Raw genomic sequence first — 20908 nt, 5'->3', positions numbered from 1 at the left:
GCGAGTCTTGTGCCATTTATGCTTTCAGATAACCAGGCAGAAGCTGTACAGCCTGCACCAGAGCCCCCTCCCCCTACTGATTCTGGAGGGAGAGGAAGAGGAGGAGTAGGAGTCGAGCACTGTGTCATTGCATCTCTCACCCGCAGGCACCAGCTCAGAGACTGGAACTAGAGGTTAGCTTGGTAGAGGGGTCTGCACTGGGTAAATGGGCCTATCGGGCTGCAGCAAGGCCAAGGGGAAATGAAACCTCGGGAGTCATCTCCCCGGAGGGCGTGTTCGCGTGAAAGTTCTGCTACACAGGACTCAGATGAGGACCTTGATGGGAAGGCATTCACACAACGGGTGATGACTCAGGCATCAGAGGTGCAATGGCAAGGGTGCCCGAGAGCCTCTCGGTAGTGGTACAGAGCGTGAAGGAGACCGCCTCCAGCATTGCACAGAGCTTGGCACACACCATGGAGCCCATCATTGCCAGGCTGCAGACCATGGTGGACTCCCAGAGAGACCATATAGATCCAGACCTCATGACGCGTGTCATGGCAATGTGGCAGCTTCCATTGCAGCACAGGCGGAAGCTAATGTCTCAGTGCTGTTATGCAGACAATGGTTGGTGGCATGGAATCTGAGACTGCTCTCGTGCAGTCTCAGCTCGATGCCACGCATGCTCTGAATGCTGCCATCGCTGCTAGGTCCATCACAATCCACCGGGGATCTCATGGTTCGCAGCAACCCGCAAAACTGTTCTGCAGCAGACTGGTGGGGATGCTGAGGTGCTGCCCCGGAGTAGTGGCAGTGGGTCAGTGGAGCAGGAACCTGAGGTCCTCTCTCAGGATGACAGCATTCCCGAGCCCACCACTGCCACTCCGACATTGCACTTGTCGCTGGCCATCACCCAGCCAGCCCAGACTGCTGCCGCCCAGCCTGAGGTGGTGCAGTCTACAGCCGGGCTTTCCAGGCCCAGAGCATGTCGAAGGCATCCTGCTAGGACGTCTGTAGTCTCTGACCCTGACATACAGCAGCCTTCCACTACCTGAGCTGGAGGGGACACACTGCGGAGGAGCATTGGATTATTTCAAACAAAGAGGGGATATAAGGAAATGCACAAGCGTGATTAGTTAATACATTATGTAAGCCTTTGTTGTTATTATGATATAAATTTTGATTGGAATGTTTAATCATTGCTGTTGTCTCTCATTTCAGTTCTGGGGCTTTGCAATGGAAGGGAAAATGGATGTGGTCATGGGGACATCCAGAGGAACTGGGAAGTGGGATGGAATTCACTGGTCTGATCCCTTGCTGCAGCGCGAGGGCCTCGCGGCCTCCTCCATCACTCATGTTGCTGCTCCTGCTCCTCTTCCTCCTCCTCCTGCCCCTGCTTCTCCTCCTCATCCTCCTCCTCCTCCTCCTCAGGTGGTGCGGCTATGCCTGGTGGTAATGGCTGTTCCCTCATTATGGCGAGGTTGTACAGCATGCAGCAGACAACAACGAATAGGGACACCCGCTCAGGCGAGTACTGGGGATCCCCTCCCGAGCGGTCAAGGCAGCGGAATCGTTGCTTCAGCACACCAATGGTCTGCTCAATGATGTTCCTGGTGGTGGCATGGCTGTCATTGTATGAGTGCTGGGCAGGAGTGGTGGAATTGAGGAGGAGAGTCATGAGCCAGGTTGTTAGCGGATAGCCCTTGTCTCCGAGCAGCCAGCTACGAGCTTTATTTGGGAGCTGGAATAGAGCTGGCATAGGATGAAGGCATTGTGGCTGCTGCCAGGACAGCGGACATTGACGGTGAGGATTCTGCGTGTGTGGTCGCAGACCAGTTGTACATGCAGTGAGTGGTTGCGGTTACGGAAAATCTCAGGATTGTGAAGCAGTGCCCGCAAAGTGACGTGAGTGCAGTCAGTGGCACCCTGCACCGTGGGGAAGCCCACTATCCTGACGAAGCCACATGCACACTCGTGCTGCTTCTCTCTGCTCATGGAGAAGGAGACGTAGTCCCTCCTCCTTCTGTGCAGAACATCTGTGACCTCCCGGATGGAACAATGGACGGCAAACTGGGAGATGTCTCCTGTTGCTCCCTGGAAAGATCCATTAGCATAGAAATTGAGCATGATGATGACCTTGACTGCCACTGAAAGAACTGTCCTCACCCTGGTCTGAGGCTCCAGGTCTAGTTGCAGAAGATGGACCACGTCCTTGCTGAAATGTAGCCTTCGCACACACTGCTCCTCAGTGAAATTGATGTAGGGGAACTGCTGCTAGAATACCCTGGGAGGGTAAGGCCTCCTGTTGCCAGCCCTATGGTGCCTTCTCCCTTTGGCCAAATCTTGCTGTGTTTCTCCCTGTCCTGCTGCCTGTCTTTATCTGTGCCTTTGTCTGTGCCTTGCTCCCTGGACCTCTCCTTAGGCCTCTCCCTGTCTTTATCTGTGCCTTTCTCTCTCCCTCTCTCTATGCCTTTCTTTCTGTAATTGTCTTTGTCTAAGCAATCTCTGAAGGTGACGTCGGAGCAGGAGGTTGAGTGCCAGCACAGTCCCCATGAAGTGACAGAAATGTTGTAACTTCAAATCTGCTCTGAGTTATACATGGGGAATAGTTAGGAAGCAGAAGACTCCTTGAAGTAAAAAATGCTGCTATCAGTCCACCAGCCACTCTGCCTATGTGTTGGAAAATAGAAAAAAGTGATGGTCAACAGAAATTTTTTTCAAGATTGCACCTTTAAATGGCGCTGCTCCAGCTGGCTCCCGACTGCAACTCGACAGCTTCAGCTGAAGCTGTCATTGTCAACACCAGGTTGCGCGGGGCAATTTAACTTCCGTGGTAGCAACGGGGCGATGCGCACGGCAATGATGTCATCATTGCTGCGCACAGCTGAATGGGGTGCTCCCGGCAGGAGCGAGGCGCTACCTCCGCAAAACCCTTGCCCAATTCCGCGGGGGGGCTATCTTTGTGCTGTGCCTGGGCGGGAGACATTTTGCGTCCATGATAATGGCCATCATTAAAAGGGGCAATTTTGCCCCCCTGGTTCCTTCATCTAAGTCATTAATATAGATTGTGAATAGCTGAGACTCAAGCACTGATCCTGGCAGCACCCCATCCCTCTGGTTACAGCCTGTCAACCCGAAAATGACCCATTTATCCCTATTCTCTGATTTCTGTCCGTTAACCAATCCTCTAACCATGCTAATATATTATCCCCAATCCCCTGAGTCCTTACCTTTTATAATACCACCTTATTGAATGCCTTTTGGAAATCCAAATATTCTACATCCACTAGTTCCCTTTTATCTACCCTGCTTGTTACATCCTCAAAAAACTCTAATAAATTTGTCAAACACCATTTCCCTTTCATAAAACCATGTTAACTCTGCCTAATCATATTATGATTTTCTAAGTGCCCTGTTACCACTTCCTTTGTAATGGATTCAATATGTTGGGGTGGGAGGAAGTGCTGTGTGAGTTGCCAGCTGGCTATTTCCCCCTCTGTGAGGCTGTACAAAGCCAACAGTGAAATTCTGGGAGCATGCAATGTGAGGCAACATTGTAAATTTTGCCACAGTGTGCTGATACTCTACTTGGTAACCTTTTGTAGTCCGGTAAATTTCTTGCACAACTGTTGCCACGATCCCTGAACTCTTTCTGCCATCACAAAGGGCACTCTCTAGCTAACACATTTATGCTAGCTCTTCAAATAATGTTTATATTGAATTGTTATATGAATGTTTCCAGATTTTAATTGTGTGGTTAGAATAAGAGAGCAGTTTTAACATTTCTTACCAGATTCAGTATTAACTTTCAAAAGAGATTTGGATATGTACTTGAAAAGAAAAAAAAGTGCAGAGCTGTAAGGAAAAAGCAGGGGAGTGGGACTAATTGGATAGCTCTTTCAAAGAGCCAGCACAGGCCTGATGGGCTGAATGAGCTCCTTCTGTGCCGTATGATTCTATGATTCTAAGCTTATCTTCTCTGACTTTCAGATGGTTTATCGGAGATTGGTCTGAATGCAGTAAAACATGCGATGGTGGGATGCGTATACGAACTGTATTGTGCATTAGGAAAATTGGACCCTCTGAGGAAGAAACCCTAGATGACAGCCATTGTCTAACACACAGGCCTATTGAGAAAGAGCCATGTAACAACCAGTCCTGTCCACCACAGTGGGTTGCATTGGATTGGTCAGAGGTACAGAAACCGAAGTGCTTCCTTACTTTTGTATTTATACTTGCTCTGTTCAAAGATGTTGTGATTTTACATTTATTTTAATTACAAGTAAAAACTCCTGTTAGCTTAAAAAAAAGAAAAACAAGAAATACCATTTTGGTATTATTGCTGAGTAATGGGTCTCACATGTGCTTATTTTAGACTCTGAACATTCTCTGCAGGGTGCTTAGTGAAAAGGACGATTTATGAGTGAATTTTCTATGGCTAAAAACTTACTGTCATCTGATATTCTGCATCAGTTATCAAAACATTTAGGGGCCTATTTTCATGTCTTGCAGACTTGTAATGGCATTTACAGATTTTTATGATGCAACTTACTTGTGTGCTTTCTTTTGCATTTACCAATGTTTACAAAAATTGATTTTGTGTAAGCATTTATGTTTTCTGAGCATTGCTTCACTGGCACTACAAAAGATGAGATTCTCTTTTTGTGTGTTTACTGAGATGAGGGATACTGGTTGTAGAGTAAAACCCTTCACTTGGGCCCAAACAATTGCCTCAATCTCCACTTCAGCAGAGCAATGCTAGTAGAGCAATGTGAATTGTCCATTCCCTTCAGGAAATGTTTAGTAGTGAGATAGAGATCAGAAGCCCGTTTCAACATCCGGGTGCTGAATTTCTTCAGGGCTCCTGGTCCACTGATAGCATTATTGAAGAACATGACGGTGGGGGGGGGAGGGAGGCGGGGAAGCTAGTGTGAGCGGAAATAGAGGGTGACTCCTCGTCTCTGCCCCATTTCCCCTATGCCATTGTTTCCTCAAACGGATAAGGGGGGGAGGCATTTCTTTAATTTTCTCCATTCCAGGTGATGTAAAAAAAAAAGTAGGACTGATGGGATGATGTCACATACAGGAATTCCCAGAATTATGTCCCCGACAGGCTTGATTTGACATGCCTTCCTGGCAGCCATGTTTATGGCCTCCAAGTAAATCTGAGCAATGCAGCCATAAGTATGTTCAGCTGGATAAACAAATTAACAATGGAGGCCTGCCTGATATTTAAATTATTTTTAAGATATTGCCCAACAATACAACAGTGGCTACACTTCTAAATGCCTATAAAGGAGCTTTGGGAAGTCCTGAGGTCATGAAAAGCTCTATATAAATGCCAGTTCTCTTTTTTTAAATCCTGACTCACAGACACATGTCAGAGTTGAGTCAGTTTATGTGGTCAGTTTCCTTTAGGTCACATCATGTTTGGATATTGTTCAGGTTGTAGAAGGTCTCTGGTCTGGTGCCTGGGGTTACGGTTTAGGGTCCAAGATTGAAAGACTGCTCTGACATGGAGTCTTATTCGATGGTAGCACCAGTCGGAGAACAAAGCACTTGACTCATGGAACTCCCGATTTTCTGGCAATTGGGGTAGAATTCCCACAGGGATTCCCCGTTCTCCTGCCATAACTTCGGCAGAAGATCAGTGAAACTCTGGAGAAAAGGTATAAACAACTGATCACGCTGTTTCTGTGGGGTTTCCACTGATTTTATGCCGAGACTATGGCAGGAGATTGGGAGTACCCCTACGGCACTTGTGTGGTATGGTCTTATTTCCTTTTGTGATATTTTGTCAAGTGTAGTGGAGGTTGTGGAGTAGATGTATTTTTGTTCTGTTTCATTGCCTCTATTGACCTGAAGGCATTGACTAATGCTGGGCTACTGTTCTACAGAAACTCCCTGCTCTCTGGTACCTTGCCCAAATGGCCATTCTCTGTGTGTCTAGATTGTGAATGACAGCAGCTATTTGACTATGGAGCAGCAGAGTTGAGCTCTAACGTGTCATCAGCTAACATGCACACACATGCACTCACTGGATAGTGATCAGAGCAGTACCCCAGTCAATTTTCTCTTTAGCTAAAGAAGACTAAGACCAATTGTAATCACCCTATTGTCATCCTAGTTGAAATCGGGTAACTCAGATAAGACCAGGAATCAAACTTAGGACTTTCCTGATCTCTCTATTTCAATACCAACCAAGCAGTGCCATCGGGAGAGCATTTTTCCCCCATTTGTTACAACATCAATATTTATTTCTGCTAGATGATCACAGTAATGATTGCAAAACCAAATTTGGTCACATGGTGTAGCAGTTAGTTTATGAATATTGAAAGCATTTTCAATGTTGGTATCTCACTACTCACGAGACCACAGCTACTGTATAAATATTTGTCAAATATTTATGAACAAACATGATTTTTCCAAATTCTTTAAAAACTACATTAATTTGCTCTCAGGCTATATCGCTTATTGCACAGTGCTGATGTCATTTCATTCTATAGTGTAAACATTGCAATTTAGAAAATCCTAATAGTTCTATGACGATTGAAAGACTAATTCCTCCCTCTTCTGCAGTGTACTCCAAAATGTGGCCCAGGATTTAAGCATCGAATTGTTTTGTGTAAGAGCAGTGACCTAAGCAAGACTTTCCCACCCTCCCATTGCTCAAATGAAAGCAAGCCCCCAGTCCGGATCCGCTGCAGCCTGGGGCGCTGCCCACCCCCTCGCTGGGTCACAGGAGAATGGGGCCTGGTAAGTTGGCACGAATTCAAATTTGTACTATTCTACATTTCTACATATATGCTTGTTGATTCTAGGTGAACAAACGAACATGAGCTGCACTTCATACAAGGAAACTATATAAATGGGTCTGAATTATCCATCACATTCTTCAGGTTGTATACATTTTTTTAATCATATTATTCATTTGTAGTTTTTCCTTACTCATTGCCTGGAACTAAAATTGTTGAAGATCATTATCAATTACAAATTGGGATTCATTTATTGAAATACTTATTTAAAACTATCTCCAGAAGTTTGAATGTAAAGGAGATTTGGGCATACAGATAATTGCCTTTCGCTGTTTATGAAAAATGACAGAGTCTACAGCACAGGAACAGGCTATTCGGCATAAATAGTCTATGCCAGTGTTTATATTCCACACGAGCCTCCTCCCACTCTAATCACCTTTTCCCACACCACCTCCGTATCCGTCTATTCCTTTCTCCCTCATGTCTGCATCAAGCCTCCACTTAAACATGTAAATGTAAATGCTTCAACCACCCCATGAGGCAGTGCTTTCACATTCCCACCACTCTGTCTAAAGTTTGTATTCTTTATTGAATTCATTTTTACCCACAGGCAGTAAAGCTGTTTCAATATTTTTGCACAGGTGCTAAATAAGACCGTTAGTCAAATCAGTTTATCATTTGGTAGCGCAGCAGAAGCACAAGAAGTGAGATGAGGACCTGTGCGTGTAATGCTTATAACTCACGGCGTGCTGACAGTTCCAAAACAGAATGCATTTATATATTTATATCTGTCAGAAAAAGTGCTTCCCACAAAGGTGGACGATTGTGTGTGGTTAATGTTTTCTCCTTCACTCAATTTCAATATGGCCTTTTATAATGTTGGTAGATGACTAGCTGCAGATCGAAGCTCCCGATACTATGCCGCAACAATGTGCTTTAACTCACCCCACCCCCAAAACAAAATGCACCAATCCCGATTTTTTTTTTTGGGGGGTGGTGAAGTGAATTTTTGCACTCATCAATGTGAACAATATGTCTTCAATAGTGAAGGACTTTTTATTTTGGACACCAGTTTTTAACATTTCATTCTCATGTTGGTATAGAAAGGATCAGAAGGAGATTAAACCTCCTCTCCTCTGGCTCAAATATGTGCCTAACCTCGACCTCACAAAAGCTTCCCCTGTCGCACCGTTGTGAATTTTTCCACTTCTCAGTCAAATCATTTTATTTGGTGGCCATTTGTATCTCTTATGGGCAGTTTTGTACTGTGGACTTGTGCTTATTAGGAACTGCTGATGCACAACATGGCCACATGAAACACATATCCCATTACTGCAGGAGCTTGAAGAACCATCAGATAAAGTGGGATGTCATCCTATAGAACAAATTCCAGGAATTAAGTCTGTAGATTTGGCCCAATCCTTTGCATCCTTTTCCAGTGATACTAATGGTTAGCTTAATGGTTATGGTTTTAGGCCAGCAACCTAGTTCAACATTTCGTTCAACATCCAGCATGGCAAGTTGCAAAATTAAATTTAATAAATCTGGTCATTTGTACACACCATGAAAGCTACTAAATTGTTGTAAAAACTCAATTGATTCACTAATGTCCTTCAGGGAAGGGAACCTGCATATGTTTCCAGTCCCACACTGTGTGGTTGATTCATGCCCTCAGGTCAATTGGCAATGGGCAGTAAATGCTGCCTTGCCAGTATTGCCCACAATGCAAACACAAATTTTTAAAATCTCTATCTTGTGACATTCATTATTACACTTAATTGATCTCAGCCAGTCCCAAGCGACAATCCATTTCAGTATGGGCCATTCTTCTGTATCAGGCTCTAAAGTCAAACCGAGAAACAAGACATTAGTACTGAAAAAATCTGACCACGATCCTAAAACCAACACCAAGTAGTCTGTATCCTCAAATCAGAGACAACATTCAAACTTATGTTGGCATTTTGACCAGATTGTCTTTCATTATGTTTTAAGGAATCAAAAAATAAGCTGAATTCCTTGGTCAGAAAGTGCTACAACCTAATACAAATGAGTTTGGTACACACCATACTACCTTTTTCTCTTGTAAGTTTGCAGTAGTAAGAGGAGCCTACTATCCTGTTGGATGTATATTTTAATAGTGTACAAATTTATGGACAAATTATGGAAATACATCATCCAACATATCTTCTGTCTGCCAGAGCCTCATTGAGCACAAGGGACATCTGTTCATCCCTGACATCAAGCAGTGTTACGAATAGCCAATGAAGCTTTTTAAATTTTAAGGAGCTAATCCCATGAATCTGTCAAGGGCCATCGATTGCCCACTAAAGTGCCTTTTAGAATTTTTAATTTAAAAAAAATTGCTTTTAAAGGAAGCACATATGCCAGGACAGGTCAAGGGTCACACTACAGCAGGTTGAGGTCACGCTATGTCAGGGCAGGTCGAGGGTCACGCTATGTCAGGACAGGTCGAGGTTTACACTATGCCGGGGCAGGTCAAGGATCACACTATGCCGGGGCAAGTCGAGGGTCACACTACGGCAGGACAGGTCGAGGGTCACGCTATGTCGGGGCAAGTCGAGGGTCACACTATATCAGGACAGGTCGAGGGTCACACTACGGCAGGCCGAGGTCACACTATGTCAGGGCAGGTCGAGGGTCACGCTATGTCAGGACAGGTCGAGGTTCACACTACGGCAGGCCGAGGGTCACGCTATATCAGGGCAGGTTGAGGGTTACACTATGCCAGGGCAGGTCGAGGATCACACTATGCCGAGGCAGGTCGAGGGTCACACTATGTCGGGGCAGGTCGAGGATCACACTACGGCAGGCCGAGGGTCACGCTATATCAGGGCAGGTTGAGGGTTACATTATGCCAGGGCAGGTCGAGGATCACACTATGCCGGGGCAGGTCGAGGGTCACGCTATGTCAGGGCAAGTCGAGGGTAACACTATGGATGGATGAGGGTCATGCTATGCCCGGGCGGGCCTCTGATGCTTTGGCGTGTCATTTCCTGCACCTCCTCCAGGCAGAGGATCTTGAACACACCAACATTATTCAAATGACTGACACCAATAAATTCATCTGAAGTCGACGGCACATCCTTGCAGCCAACTGAATTCCAACTTTGCTACACTTCCGTTGATATTAGTCAATGTTTTCAATAAAGTTATCAAACAGAGGAAAGCTTAGTCCTAGATGACTTTTACAGGATTAAAATCAAAATATAATTTAAGTTGAGCATGTTTTCATTATCTATTTGCCATGCACAAATGTTATGCATTCAACATGCTTTTTTGTTCCTTATTTATTGCAGTGTTCTGCACAGTGTGGTCTTGGTCAGCAGATGAGGACAGTCCAGTGTCTCTCATATACTGGTCAACCATCTAATGAGTGTCCGGAAACCCTTCGACCACCCTCAATGCAACAGTGTGAGAGCAAATGTGATGCTACTCCCATCACCAATGCAGAAGGTAGGTACTTATAATTACACAATTGAATAGGGTGACGTTTTAGGAATTACTCTTTTAGGATCTCTTCAGTTTGAATCATATCAGCTATTTTATGCACGAATTCTCTGGTAAGAGACACTGGAGCAATTTAAATTGTTCCAGTGTGGTATGTTGCTTGCTGGTTAGAATATGAGGATCTCTTAGTTGTGCCAAAAAAATTTCTGCCAAGTGAAAACCATGGAATTTGAAAACATTGGGCTTTTCCTAAGTGCTGTTTCAAAAGGGAATAAATTTGCAGATCATGCTTACATAGTATTTTGTAAAGAAACAGCAGATTTATGGCAATTGACGTAGGTTTTTTATTCCAAATGTCAAAAATGCACTGGTAAAGGTCAGTCCATTCAAGAATTTAATTCGTTAACGCTTTCTTTGACAACACAATTTTGATAGATAATTTCACCATAAAATTATAAATAATACTCAAATTTTAATAACCAGGAGTATGAAAAATAAAGAACCTACCATCCTAGACACATGCTTGGTTGCTATTTTAAAAAAAAAACAATCTGAACAAGTATTTTGTTCTCATTTTGAATACTTGCAAAACCTGCTGCTTCCACACTCCATGTTTAGTGTCAGATGTGCTGCTTGATTTTGGAGCAGATTGGGCAGTTGCAAACAGTCCAAGTAAGTTCTTTGCAATAAATCACTTAAAAAAAATCTTTTTTTTTGAGGAAATGTCTGTATGGTTTCTCAATTGATGACAGAAGTGAGGCTGCATTTAGCAGTGCAATTTCAAACAGTTGTGAAAGTTTATACCAATGAAAGACATGATGTTGAACTCAGCATCTGTTTGGGTTCTTGAGTTGTGCTTTTTGAATTACAGTATTTTTTTAAAGCCAGACTTTGAAGGATTGCTTCTGTTAAGTATAATGTTACATTTGCTGTTGAGGCTATACTATAGTACAAACACCAACAGTCCAGCCTGAACTAGAATGTATGAAATACAGTTCTGTCCCATTTCTTTTAAAGTATGTGTGTGGCTGCAGGATCCAGACAGTGCAAGGTCATCTGAAACTTGAACCAAAATGCCATTTTAATAATTTTTCATGCAGTTTCAAGTTTCCTTGTAGTTTATGTAGCGTGTGCATGCACCTCTCACAGTAGCTGCAAGTACTTTGTCATTTGGTATTTATTGTTTTGACCGTAACATATATCCTTGGTGTATTCCACATCTGTAAATCAAGAAGTGGATATTCCCTTACGATTCATTGATTCCAGACTAAGTATTATTTTAACCAGTTGTTAGGCAAGTTGCACGAAGAATGTTCTACTCATGGCTATTGTACATTTTACAAAAGTAAATCATAAAACAAAAGATAAATCATTAATGTAGGAACTCTAAAGTAAAAACTGAGAATGCTAGAAATATGCAGCAGCACAGTCAGTATCTGAAAGAGAAAGACCAGTTAATGTTTTGGATGGGATCCTATATCAGATCATAAAGCATTTATTTTGTTAGGGAGAAGTTAATTTTGACATTGTTTTACATTTTACGTTGTATTCTGAACAAATGATGACATTTTAATGTTTTAAAGGAAAAACAGGTTGGACAAATAGCATACACAAAACATATATTTGACTGTTTTCAGAAACTAATATAAAGCTTCTGTATGTGACCATCCAACAGTTCTCATAGCAACAAATTATCGGGTAAACTCTGTTGGGGATCTGCACGTGACGGGAGCATGGGAGAGTCAGTGCTAGAATGTTGTAACCCTATCTCTGACCTTGCTTCCTTAAAGCGGGCTCCTCACGAGGAGTACAGGATTAGGGAATGTATCCATTGGTGTACCACGTGCATGATTAAATATGAAAATGCAACTTAATTTTTTTTAAATGGCTTATAAACTGGAAATAAAAATAACAAATGAAGCAAATGCCACAACAGTTCATCAACGATTTTCTTCATCCATCTGGAGGATAAGTGGGGTGCTCGCAGAAGCATGTACATCTTGGAAGTGAGTCATATCAGTTTTGTTGCCTTACTTAGTGCTGTCAATTCTTTTACTTCATAGAATGCAAAGATGTGAACAAAGTGGCTTACTGCCCACTGGTGCTGAAGTTCAAGTTCTGCAGCAGAGCGTACTTTAGACAGATGTGCTGTAAGACCTGCCAAGGACACTGACCCAAAGCAAGCCTCGTTAATTCTATCATGGAAAACGTGCCTGCCCTGTATTACACAAAGGAATGGGATTTGATGTCCCACAAACTCTTTACCCTGTGGAAAATGTAACCACTGGTCAGCTTCAGCTGACAATAATTTGCTGTTATTTTAACTTCTGTGAAGTGGGATTTTTTTTTAAACAAAGGTGCTGGACACAGAGAGGAGGAGATGCCAGTTCTCAGTTTTCTGCTCAGCAACATGAAAAAACACTCAGCTGTTAAAGAACATGCATGTTCACTTGACCAAATTGAATAGTTGGTTAATCTCCAGGGACCAGAAAGTTAATGTAATATATATTGGACCTAAATGAGAGAGAGAACAGTTCATATATGTTCAAAAGCTGATAAAGCAGAAAATAATAATGATCTGAGCTTGCCTAGCTGTATAAAACTCTGAAAGATATGATGTTCTCAACACACTTCAAAAACATTACAATTATTTATCTCACGCAACAGTGACCAAAAAAGTTTTATAGTATCAGCTGATAAGTTATTTTTAAAAAAGGAACCAAAAATGGAGCAGCTTTCTTCTGTATGTGGTGCTAAATTTCCAGTACTTTCCGCTGAAATTTCATGGTTACATGGTTTAAAAAAAATGATATACCAACACTGGAATTCTCAATCAGGAGAATTACTCCATTTAATAAATGAAAGTCGTAAAACATTAGTCCAGTAGGGATACCGAAGAAAAAGGTTTCTTGCTGCCAGCACAGTCGACAGTTCAAATTAAGGCTTATTGACAAAATAATTTTAACACCATTCTATTCACTAGAATTTTTTAATAAAATAAAAGGGAAACACAGATGTTTCTGTTGAAGCCATTGTGAAGTAAGAGGAGTCAGAGATCATGCACTTGAGCACTGCTCTGCCAGTGCAAATGATGCCTAGAGCTTGAATTGTACCACTCTAACTGCCTTTGTTTATGCCACGGGTTTTGAAGTGGCCTCGACCACACAGGCATCCAGTTTCTTAAACCAGGCTCCATTCAAGCAGTTCTGGTCAAGACCACCATGCTAGGTATAACGCAAAGACAGACTATCTACTTTGAAATGAGGCACACCTTTCAGCAAAACTTGTAATAAATAAGAGGTAAAATATGCTCCAGATGCTTCTCTGTTTCAAAGGGGAAACACCTGTTTCAAAATCATTTCTGTGCTGCTAAACAGATAAATGCAGCCAAAGAATACTTGCAAAGGAGAACATATAAATGATGTTAGAATATTTAGGTAGCACTACTCTCACTAAGCAATACATTATGTTTAGATTTGACCAATGTATTGATACTTTAATAATATTTAAATGTGAAACCACATAGTATTGGTACACTAAAGCTAAAAACAGACCTGATTCCAAAGCGCAGTGCTAGCAGAGTAAATGACCTAGCTTGATTAAAGACTCAATATTGAGATAATAAAAGAGGATACATGTTCATATTACTATAGTACTTGAACACTTGCAGTTTGCAGCAGGTACTTTAATGAATGTGCATTTGTATTGAACTGTGCCTCTTTTGTCTAGTGCAATGAATCTATCCTAAGTGAGAATATTTGTAAATCATTGTGTACAAAATCCATTAACATGCAAAACAGGGCACTTTTCATCAGTTAGGTGAGATTCTGTAGATGTTGAATGAAACAAATGTTTAGTAGAGTACATTTATTTTCATTTCAAAGGAATTATTTTAAAGTAATATTCATGAAAAATGTGATTTTTTTTAAATAAAAGAGAACTAACAAGCTAACCATACATCAGCTAAAATACATCAGCAAGGATGTGATTTGTTATTCAAAAATGTACAAGTTGACAATTTTCTTTGACGGCAGTCTGCACAGGAAATTGTCATGTCGCACATTTGGTCTGAAGTCATAGCTACAAAAAAACCTTTCTAATGTAAATGCAGACCAACAAGGTTTTTGACAATCTGTATAGTATGTTGTGCTGCACACTCGGTCATAACCATGAAAATTTTGTCTGTCATCTACTACCTCTCGACAGTATTTTTAAACTGCTTTCTTCCACAACACAACTGGCCATGCTAGCATATGTTTGTTCGAATGCCTATCACTAGGCTTGCTTAACAAACTAGTTCCAAACATTGGACAACCTTCTGAATAAAACTAGTCAGCCTACCTTGGTGCTGTCATGCCTTGAGAAGTCTAAGTCATCATAAAGGGAACAGTGTTGCTATGACAATCCCAAGAATGGGGCCCTCATATCAGTGCTTAATACTCCAGGGCATGAGTGTGTTTATCAGTAAATGTTTCATTTCAACAAGGAACTTTATTTAAAGGACTCTTCTTTACCTCAGATTGGGTATTTACATTGCAAAGACTTGTTTCCACAGATTTATTTTTGTTCTGTGGTACTGGTGCTATATAACCAGGGAGTTGAATGTATATCTACACTATTGAACAGCACTGAGAGTGGAATTAAAGCAACTCCCTTAAAGCAACATTGGATTGCATTATTAAAGGGAACAGAATGCAAAATGTGTTTGAATTAATAAACTGAGAGAAAAAAAACTTCAAACTGGGACCCAAATGAATAGATATGAAATTGGACCAGAAAGAAAAAAAAGTGTTCAAATAGCACAGTGCATTGCTGCTGCTACTTTGTAGCCACCTTAATATCAAAGCTGAATTCCTTCTGTAGTTTTCAAACTGATAACAGAACTAATTGCGCAAGCTGTAAAGGAGTTTGACAGGCCTGCCATGCTGAGAAGAACAGTACATTGTAACCAGTACAATGAAGAGCCCAAGGCACACACTGCAGTATTATCAGCATCTGGTCATAGAGACTAAGAAAGGGCTTGTCCACAGATATACCCCCAAGGTGCATACTTCATGGAGCGGTACACTTAATTATGGACTCTATTAATCACTGAATGTCACATAAATATCCTTATCCAGAATGGAACTAGCATTGTATTATTGTGATTAGTTGCTTATATTTTATATTCAGTATTAATGTGGTACACTGTTACTAAATATTTTCCTTTTTTTGTAAATTATATGCTAATTTATTGCCATGTTTCAAGACACTTGTTCTACATTCATTTCACTGCATATATTGAAAGGTAATACTGAATGCAGTGAAATGGTATTCCATATTTGTGACACAGAATTGTTTTTTTCCTAGGTAATTTAAAACAATAAAAATGCAGCTTCTAAACGTAGAAGAATTCCTGTTACCCTGTTGTTTATTTGGTGGGTTAATTATATAAAGCATCAACTGAGTAATATAGCCTGGTAATGTATATGCATAGTTGATATATATGTCCTGAAGCAACACTATAAAACTTTGGTACAATCCCTAGTTCAGACTTCATTTGCAGAGCCATAGCTAAAAGCAGGTGGAGTCTCGAGCTATTTTTTTCCAATGCAATCCTGTGGAAATAAAATTCCAAATTTTCTGCTTTACTTCGTGGTTCTGTACTTGTTAAAGTTTGTAAAGTGAATGGATATGAAGGATGTTTTCCAAATGACATTTTCCTCTAAATGATGCTATCTATGTATTTGATAATCTGTTACGGTGCTGCTGTTAGTCCTGGCAAATTTATTTCACATTTCTTTAATTCACCTAAAGAAAGAAAATAGGGGTGCAATTAGCATTAGGGTTAAACTCTTCCACTGTACAAGTGACTTTGACCCTGATTTATAAATCTGTTTATTTATTGTCACATTGCATATTTGCAACAATACAGTTTTCTTTCACTGAATATGTGTCTTGTAATGGATCTAAATGTGTACTTGTATTCCACATATATATAGTGACTGCAATCAGTCACATTTCATTGGAATAGTGAAAGCTGATTCAAAAGTATTTTTTGATGATTGAGGATTATTTGATTGTGCTATTGTGATATGCTTAACATGAACAGTAAGATAAAAACAGCACAATATTTGTTTTTAAATACCACCTCCCCACAAAAAATGTGTAACAAATACAAAACAGTGTCATTGAATGTATTTTATATATTGCCTATCAGTTCCATTCATCATTCATCTCTGTTCCTCATTCTGGTGTTTTCCTCATTTCGGGTCTCTCTCCTGCTGCTACACTTCCTCAGGCAGGAAGCCAAGTCCAGGCTGTATATGACAGGAGATATACTTGAAGCTTCTGAGGGGTGAGGAGAGCTGTTCCTGTCAATTATATGTTAACTCCACCCCCCCCCCCCCCACCCCCACCCCCATTAAAAATCGCAGGTCAAGTGAGTTTGAATGTCAATCATCTCTGGAGTTCAAACTTACTTCTGTGGGATGGTCAAATTACAAATTAAAGTAAATATTTTAGATCTTTGACGCAATTTAATTTGATACTGACAAATTTCTGATTCATGATATTGTTCCAAGTCAATTTGAGATCACATCTAATACAATCATCTCAAGGTAATACTAGTGAGCACAGATTGAGCTGTGAAAGCAGGGTCCTATTAGTCTTACCATTTTGGTGGAACACAAAGTTAAGCACAATTGAAGGAGGCCATTCAGTTCCTCTATTTCATCCTTCCATAAAAATCTATGGTTTCTCCTATCACAGCACTAAACTGGCTTTTGGTTGATTCCAGAGTATTTGCTTCTATTATTCTATGGAATTGTCTGCCGGGTGTAGAGAATTGTTGGCTGTGCCTTTATCATCTTCTCTTGCAGTTGTGGTTTAAATCAGTGGTCTGGATTTAACTATCCTGTTTGATATGTTATACCATAAGGTTCCATCTCATTTGCCTCCTTTCAAAGCTGAACAGTTAGTTTTTCTGAAATATAACCAAAAAATGCTGGAAATACTCAACAGGTCAGGCAGCATCTGTGGAGAGAGAAAGAGTTAACATTTCAGGTCGGTGACCTTTTGTCAAAATGACAATTTTTAGAATGACAATCATACCATTTGTCATTTAATCTCTCCTGCCTTCCACCCTATCACAGATCTTACCTTTTGTTCTATCCTGACACTGCACTTGCTTAAAACCTGGTTTTCTCTAACTTTTTCCAGTTCTAACGAAAGGTCATCGATCTGAAACGTTAACTCTATTTCTCTCTCCACAGATGCTGAGTATTTCTAATATTTTCTGTGTTTATTTCGGATTTCCAGCAGCCATGGTATTTTGCTTTTTAGTTAGTTTTTCTAGATTAGCTTCATACTCAATCTTATGAGATGAGGGATCGGCCTTATAGCCCTTCTCAGTACTGCCTGCTGGGCATAGGTGTCATAAGAACATAAGAAATAGGAGCAGGAGTAGGCCATATGGCCCTCGAGCCTGCTCCGCCATTTAATAAGATCATGGCTGATCCGATCATGGACTCAGGTCCTCTTCAATGCCCACTCCCCATAATTCCTTTATCCCTTATCGGTTAAGAAACTGTATATCTCTGTCTTAAAGTTATTCAATGCAGAGGGCTTCCACAGCTCTCTGAGGCAGCGAATTCCACAGATTTACAACCCTCCGATAGTTTCCTTGGTGATCCAAATTGAACACAGACATATGCTATGATCAAGGCACCACAACTGGCTCAGACTTACACTCTACTCATTTGGTAATACAGCTCAGCATTCTGTTTTTTATTTTGATTATTGCTCTGAAATGACTGGCCATAGTCATTATTGAGTTTACTATTGTTCCCAAATCTCTTTCAGCCTCGACTTTAAATATGCAAGATATTGTCTTGCAGACCAAATGTGCCTCCTTTGATCCGGCCCCTGTGCTCCAGGGATCCTGCCCCTGAGCTCCTGCGATTATCATAGAATCATAGACATTTACAGCATGGAAGGAGAACATTTCAGTCCATTGTGTCTGCACCGACCGACCAAGAGCTAATCCCACTTTCCAGCTCTTGGACTGTAGCCCTGTAGGTTACGGCACTTTAAGTGCACAGCCAAATATTTTTTTAAATGTGGTGAGGGTTTCTGCTTCTCCCACCCTTTCAGGCAGTGAGTCCCAGACCCCCACCACCCTTGGGATGAAGAAATTTCCCCTCATCTCTCCTCTAAACCTCCCCCTAATTACTTTAAATCTGTGGCCCCTGATTTTTGAACCCTCTGCCAAGGGAAACAGGTCCTTCCTACCCACACTATCCGGGCCCCTCATAATGTTATACACCTCAATCAGGTCTCCGCTCAGCCTCCTCTGTTCCAAAGAAAACAGACCCAGCATCTCCAATCTTTCCCCATAGCCAAAATTCTCCAGCCCAGGCAACATTATTGTAAATCTCCTCTGCACCCTTTCAAGTGCAATCACATCTTTCCTGTAATGTGGTGACCAGAACTGCACACAGTCATCATCATAGGGGTCCCTCAAAACAAGGATGACTTGTTTCCATGCCAAAAAAGGATGAGTTCACAGGTGTTTCAATGATTCACCCTCAAGGGTGGAAGATGCCTATGCGTGGATTTTTTTAATGTGTGGTGGTCGTTGCACACCAGTCACCACACGGGCTTGACAGAGCTAGGTCTTGGTCCAGTGGCAAGGATTACCCAAGATGACTGGAGACCAGCTCTGCTGTACGGACCTAGTGCGCACACATATCGCAGAGTGGACTAGCCCGTGCTGCCCCTGGGCCCCGATCCCGTCCCGCTACAATCTCTCGCCACTCCTTCGCCCCGACCTCGCCGTGGTAGCTGTATCTGCCCATGCTCCAATCACCGACCTGGACCTTGATGATGTCACTCTTCACTACCATCGCCCTCCTGCATCAGCTCGCGCTGCTCCCTGGAGTAGTATGCCTCCACGTTGCTCCCCGAGGCCTCCACGCTGCCCCTTTTATGGCCCCGACCTGCTGCTGGAGGCCCCAACCTGCACACAGTACTCCAGTTGCGGTCTATCAAGTGTTTTATACAGTTCTAGATTAGGCCTTTCAGCTCCTGCGATCTGGCCTTTGCAGCTCTTGCTGGTTCCTTCACAAAGACAACTTTAACAACTCTAAGTTTAAGCAATTAGATGGATTAGGACCAATTCTACCATTCTGCAGATCCAGCCATTTTAAACGATCCCTCCCGCTACCTGTACAATTTTATTGGGCCCAGCCAGATCTCTCCTGCTACCTTAATTCACAGAGGAAATGCTTTTTGAAGCAAGCATTATATTCTTGAAAATCATGGAATCTTTCTAAAGATATACTATTACCTAAGAGGGGGGATGGAAAAGCCAAGGGGAGAATGAGAAAAGCAAAGGAGAGAAAGCAACAGAAGACCAGAAAAGGAGAGAGAGGACCAAAAAAGCAAGGGAAAGGAGGATAATGGAAGGAGACTTTGGTTGAGGGGAAGAACGATGGGGCCCTTGCATGATATTGAGGTGGAAATTGCGGTTGGGGACGCTTCCAAACTGCAAGAAAACTCCTCACCTACCGGATTGCTGCAGACCCCTCGAACACTCGCGCTCCTGGGCCTGCAGGTGTGTGCCTGCATAAAGGCCCATGCATCCTAGGGCCACAGGCATCCCTGAGATCATGTGGGCTGGCCCAACCAATGACAAAGAGGGATTTCTATTGTGTTCCTAACACAGATGAAAGTAACAGTGACCTGGGATTCCTTGGGACTTTAGGGGATGCGCTCCCTGGTGGCGGAACATGGGAGTGCATGCTTTCCAATACACAACAATTCCCATTATGCTTAAGGGGATTCCATTTACGTACGGAATCCCATAGGCATAATAGAAATCCCCCAAACAATATATTTTAACAACACTGAAATAAATATAAATTTTCACAGGTTCAAAATTAATGAAAATACCATTTAATTAAACAATGAAAATAAAAATTAGATTTAAAAACATTTAAATAGTTTTAAATGGGACAAAAATAACCTAAGCTAATTTTAAATGTAAGGGAATGTTTAAATGATTTTTTTTAAATTCTAACATTTATTTAAACCCTTACACTGGTAAAAGAAGGCCTTACACCTGCATTTACCAGGCCTAAGGGTTTGGTGGTATTCTTCACATAATGGAGCAGTCCATGCCCGCAGGCAGCAAGGCCTGGATGACATTTAGGCTTGGGCTGATAAGTGGCAAGTAACATTCACACCACATCAGTGCCAGGCAATGTCTGTCTCCAACAAGCGAGAGTCTAACCACCACCCCTTGACATTACCAACAGCATTACCATCGCCAACACCTCCAACATCAACATCCTGGGGGTCAACATTGACCAGAAACTTAACTGGACCAACCACATAAATACTGTGGCTACAAGAGCAGGTCAGACTCTGGGTATTCTGTGGTGAGTGTCTCACCTCCTGACTCCCCAAAGTTTTTCCACCATCTACAAGGCACAAATCAGGAGTGTGATGGAATACTCTCCATTTGCCTGGATGAGTGCAGCTCCAACAACACTCAAGAAGCTCGACACTATCCAGGTCAATGCAGCCTGCTTGATTGGCACCCCATCCAGCAGCTTAAACATTCACTCCCTCCACCACCAGTGCACCATGACTGCAGTTTGTACCATCTACAAAATGCACTGCAGCAACTCGTCAAGGCTTCTTCGACAGCACCTCCGAAACCC

General features: G+C 42.1%; 1 protein-coding gene across 1 annotated transcript in view; it reads left to right on the top strand.

The window, feature by feature from the left end:
* The window catches only part of adamts6 (ADAM metallopeptidase with thrombospondin type 1 motif, 6), a 400523-nt gene extending 384492 nt beyond the window's left edge, over window positions 1–16031 (top strand). The window contains exons 21-24 of the mRNA XM_070869378.1: window positions 3970–4174; window positions 6559–6735; window positions 10052–10208; window positions 12266–16031. Coding sequence (XP_070725479.1) covers window positions 3970–4174; window positions 6559–6735; window positions 10052–10208; window positions 12266–12375 — 649 coding nt within the window. The 3' untranslated portion in view covers window positions 12376–16031. The remainder of the gene's footprint in view (window positions 1–3969; window positions 4175–6558; window positions 6736–10051; window positions 10209–12265) is intronic.
* Window positions 16032–20908: the final 4877 nt, after the last annotated feature.

The sequence above is a fragment of the Pristiophorus japonicus genome, chromosome 2, assembly GCF_044704955.1.
Source record: "Pristiophorus japonicus isolate sPriJap1 chromosome 2, sPriJap1.hap1, whole genome shotgun sequence".
In the NCBI taxonomy this organism is placed as follows: Eukaryota; Metazoa; Chordata; class Chondrichthyes; family Pristiophoridae; genus Pristiophorus; species Pristiophorus japonicus.
This window is presented reverse-complemented; position numbering and strand designations above follow the sequence as displayed.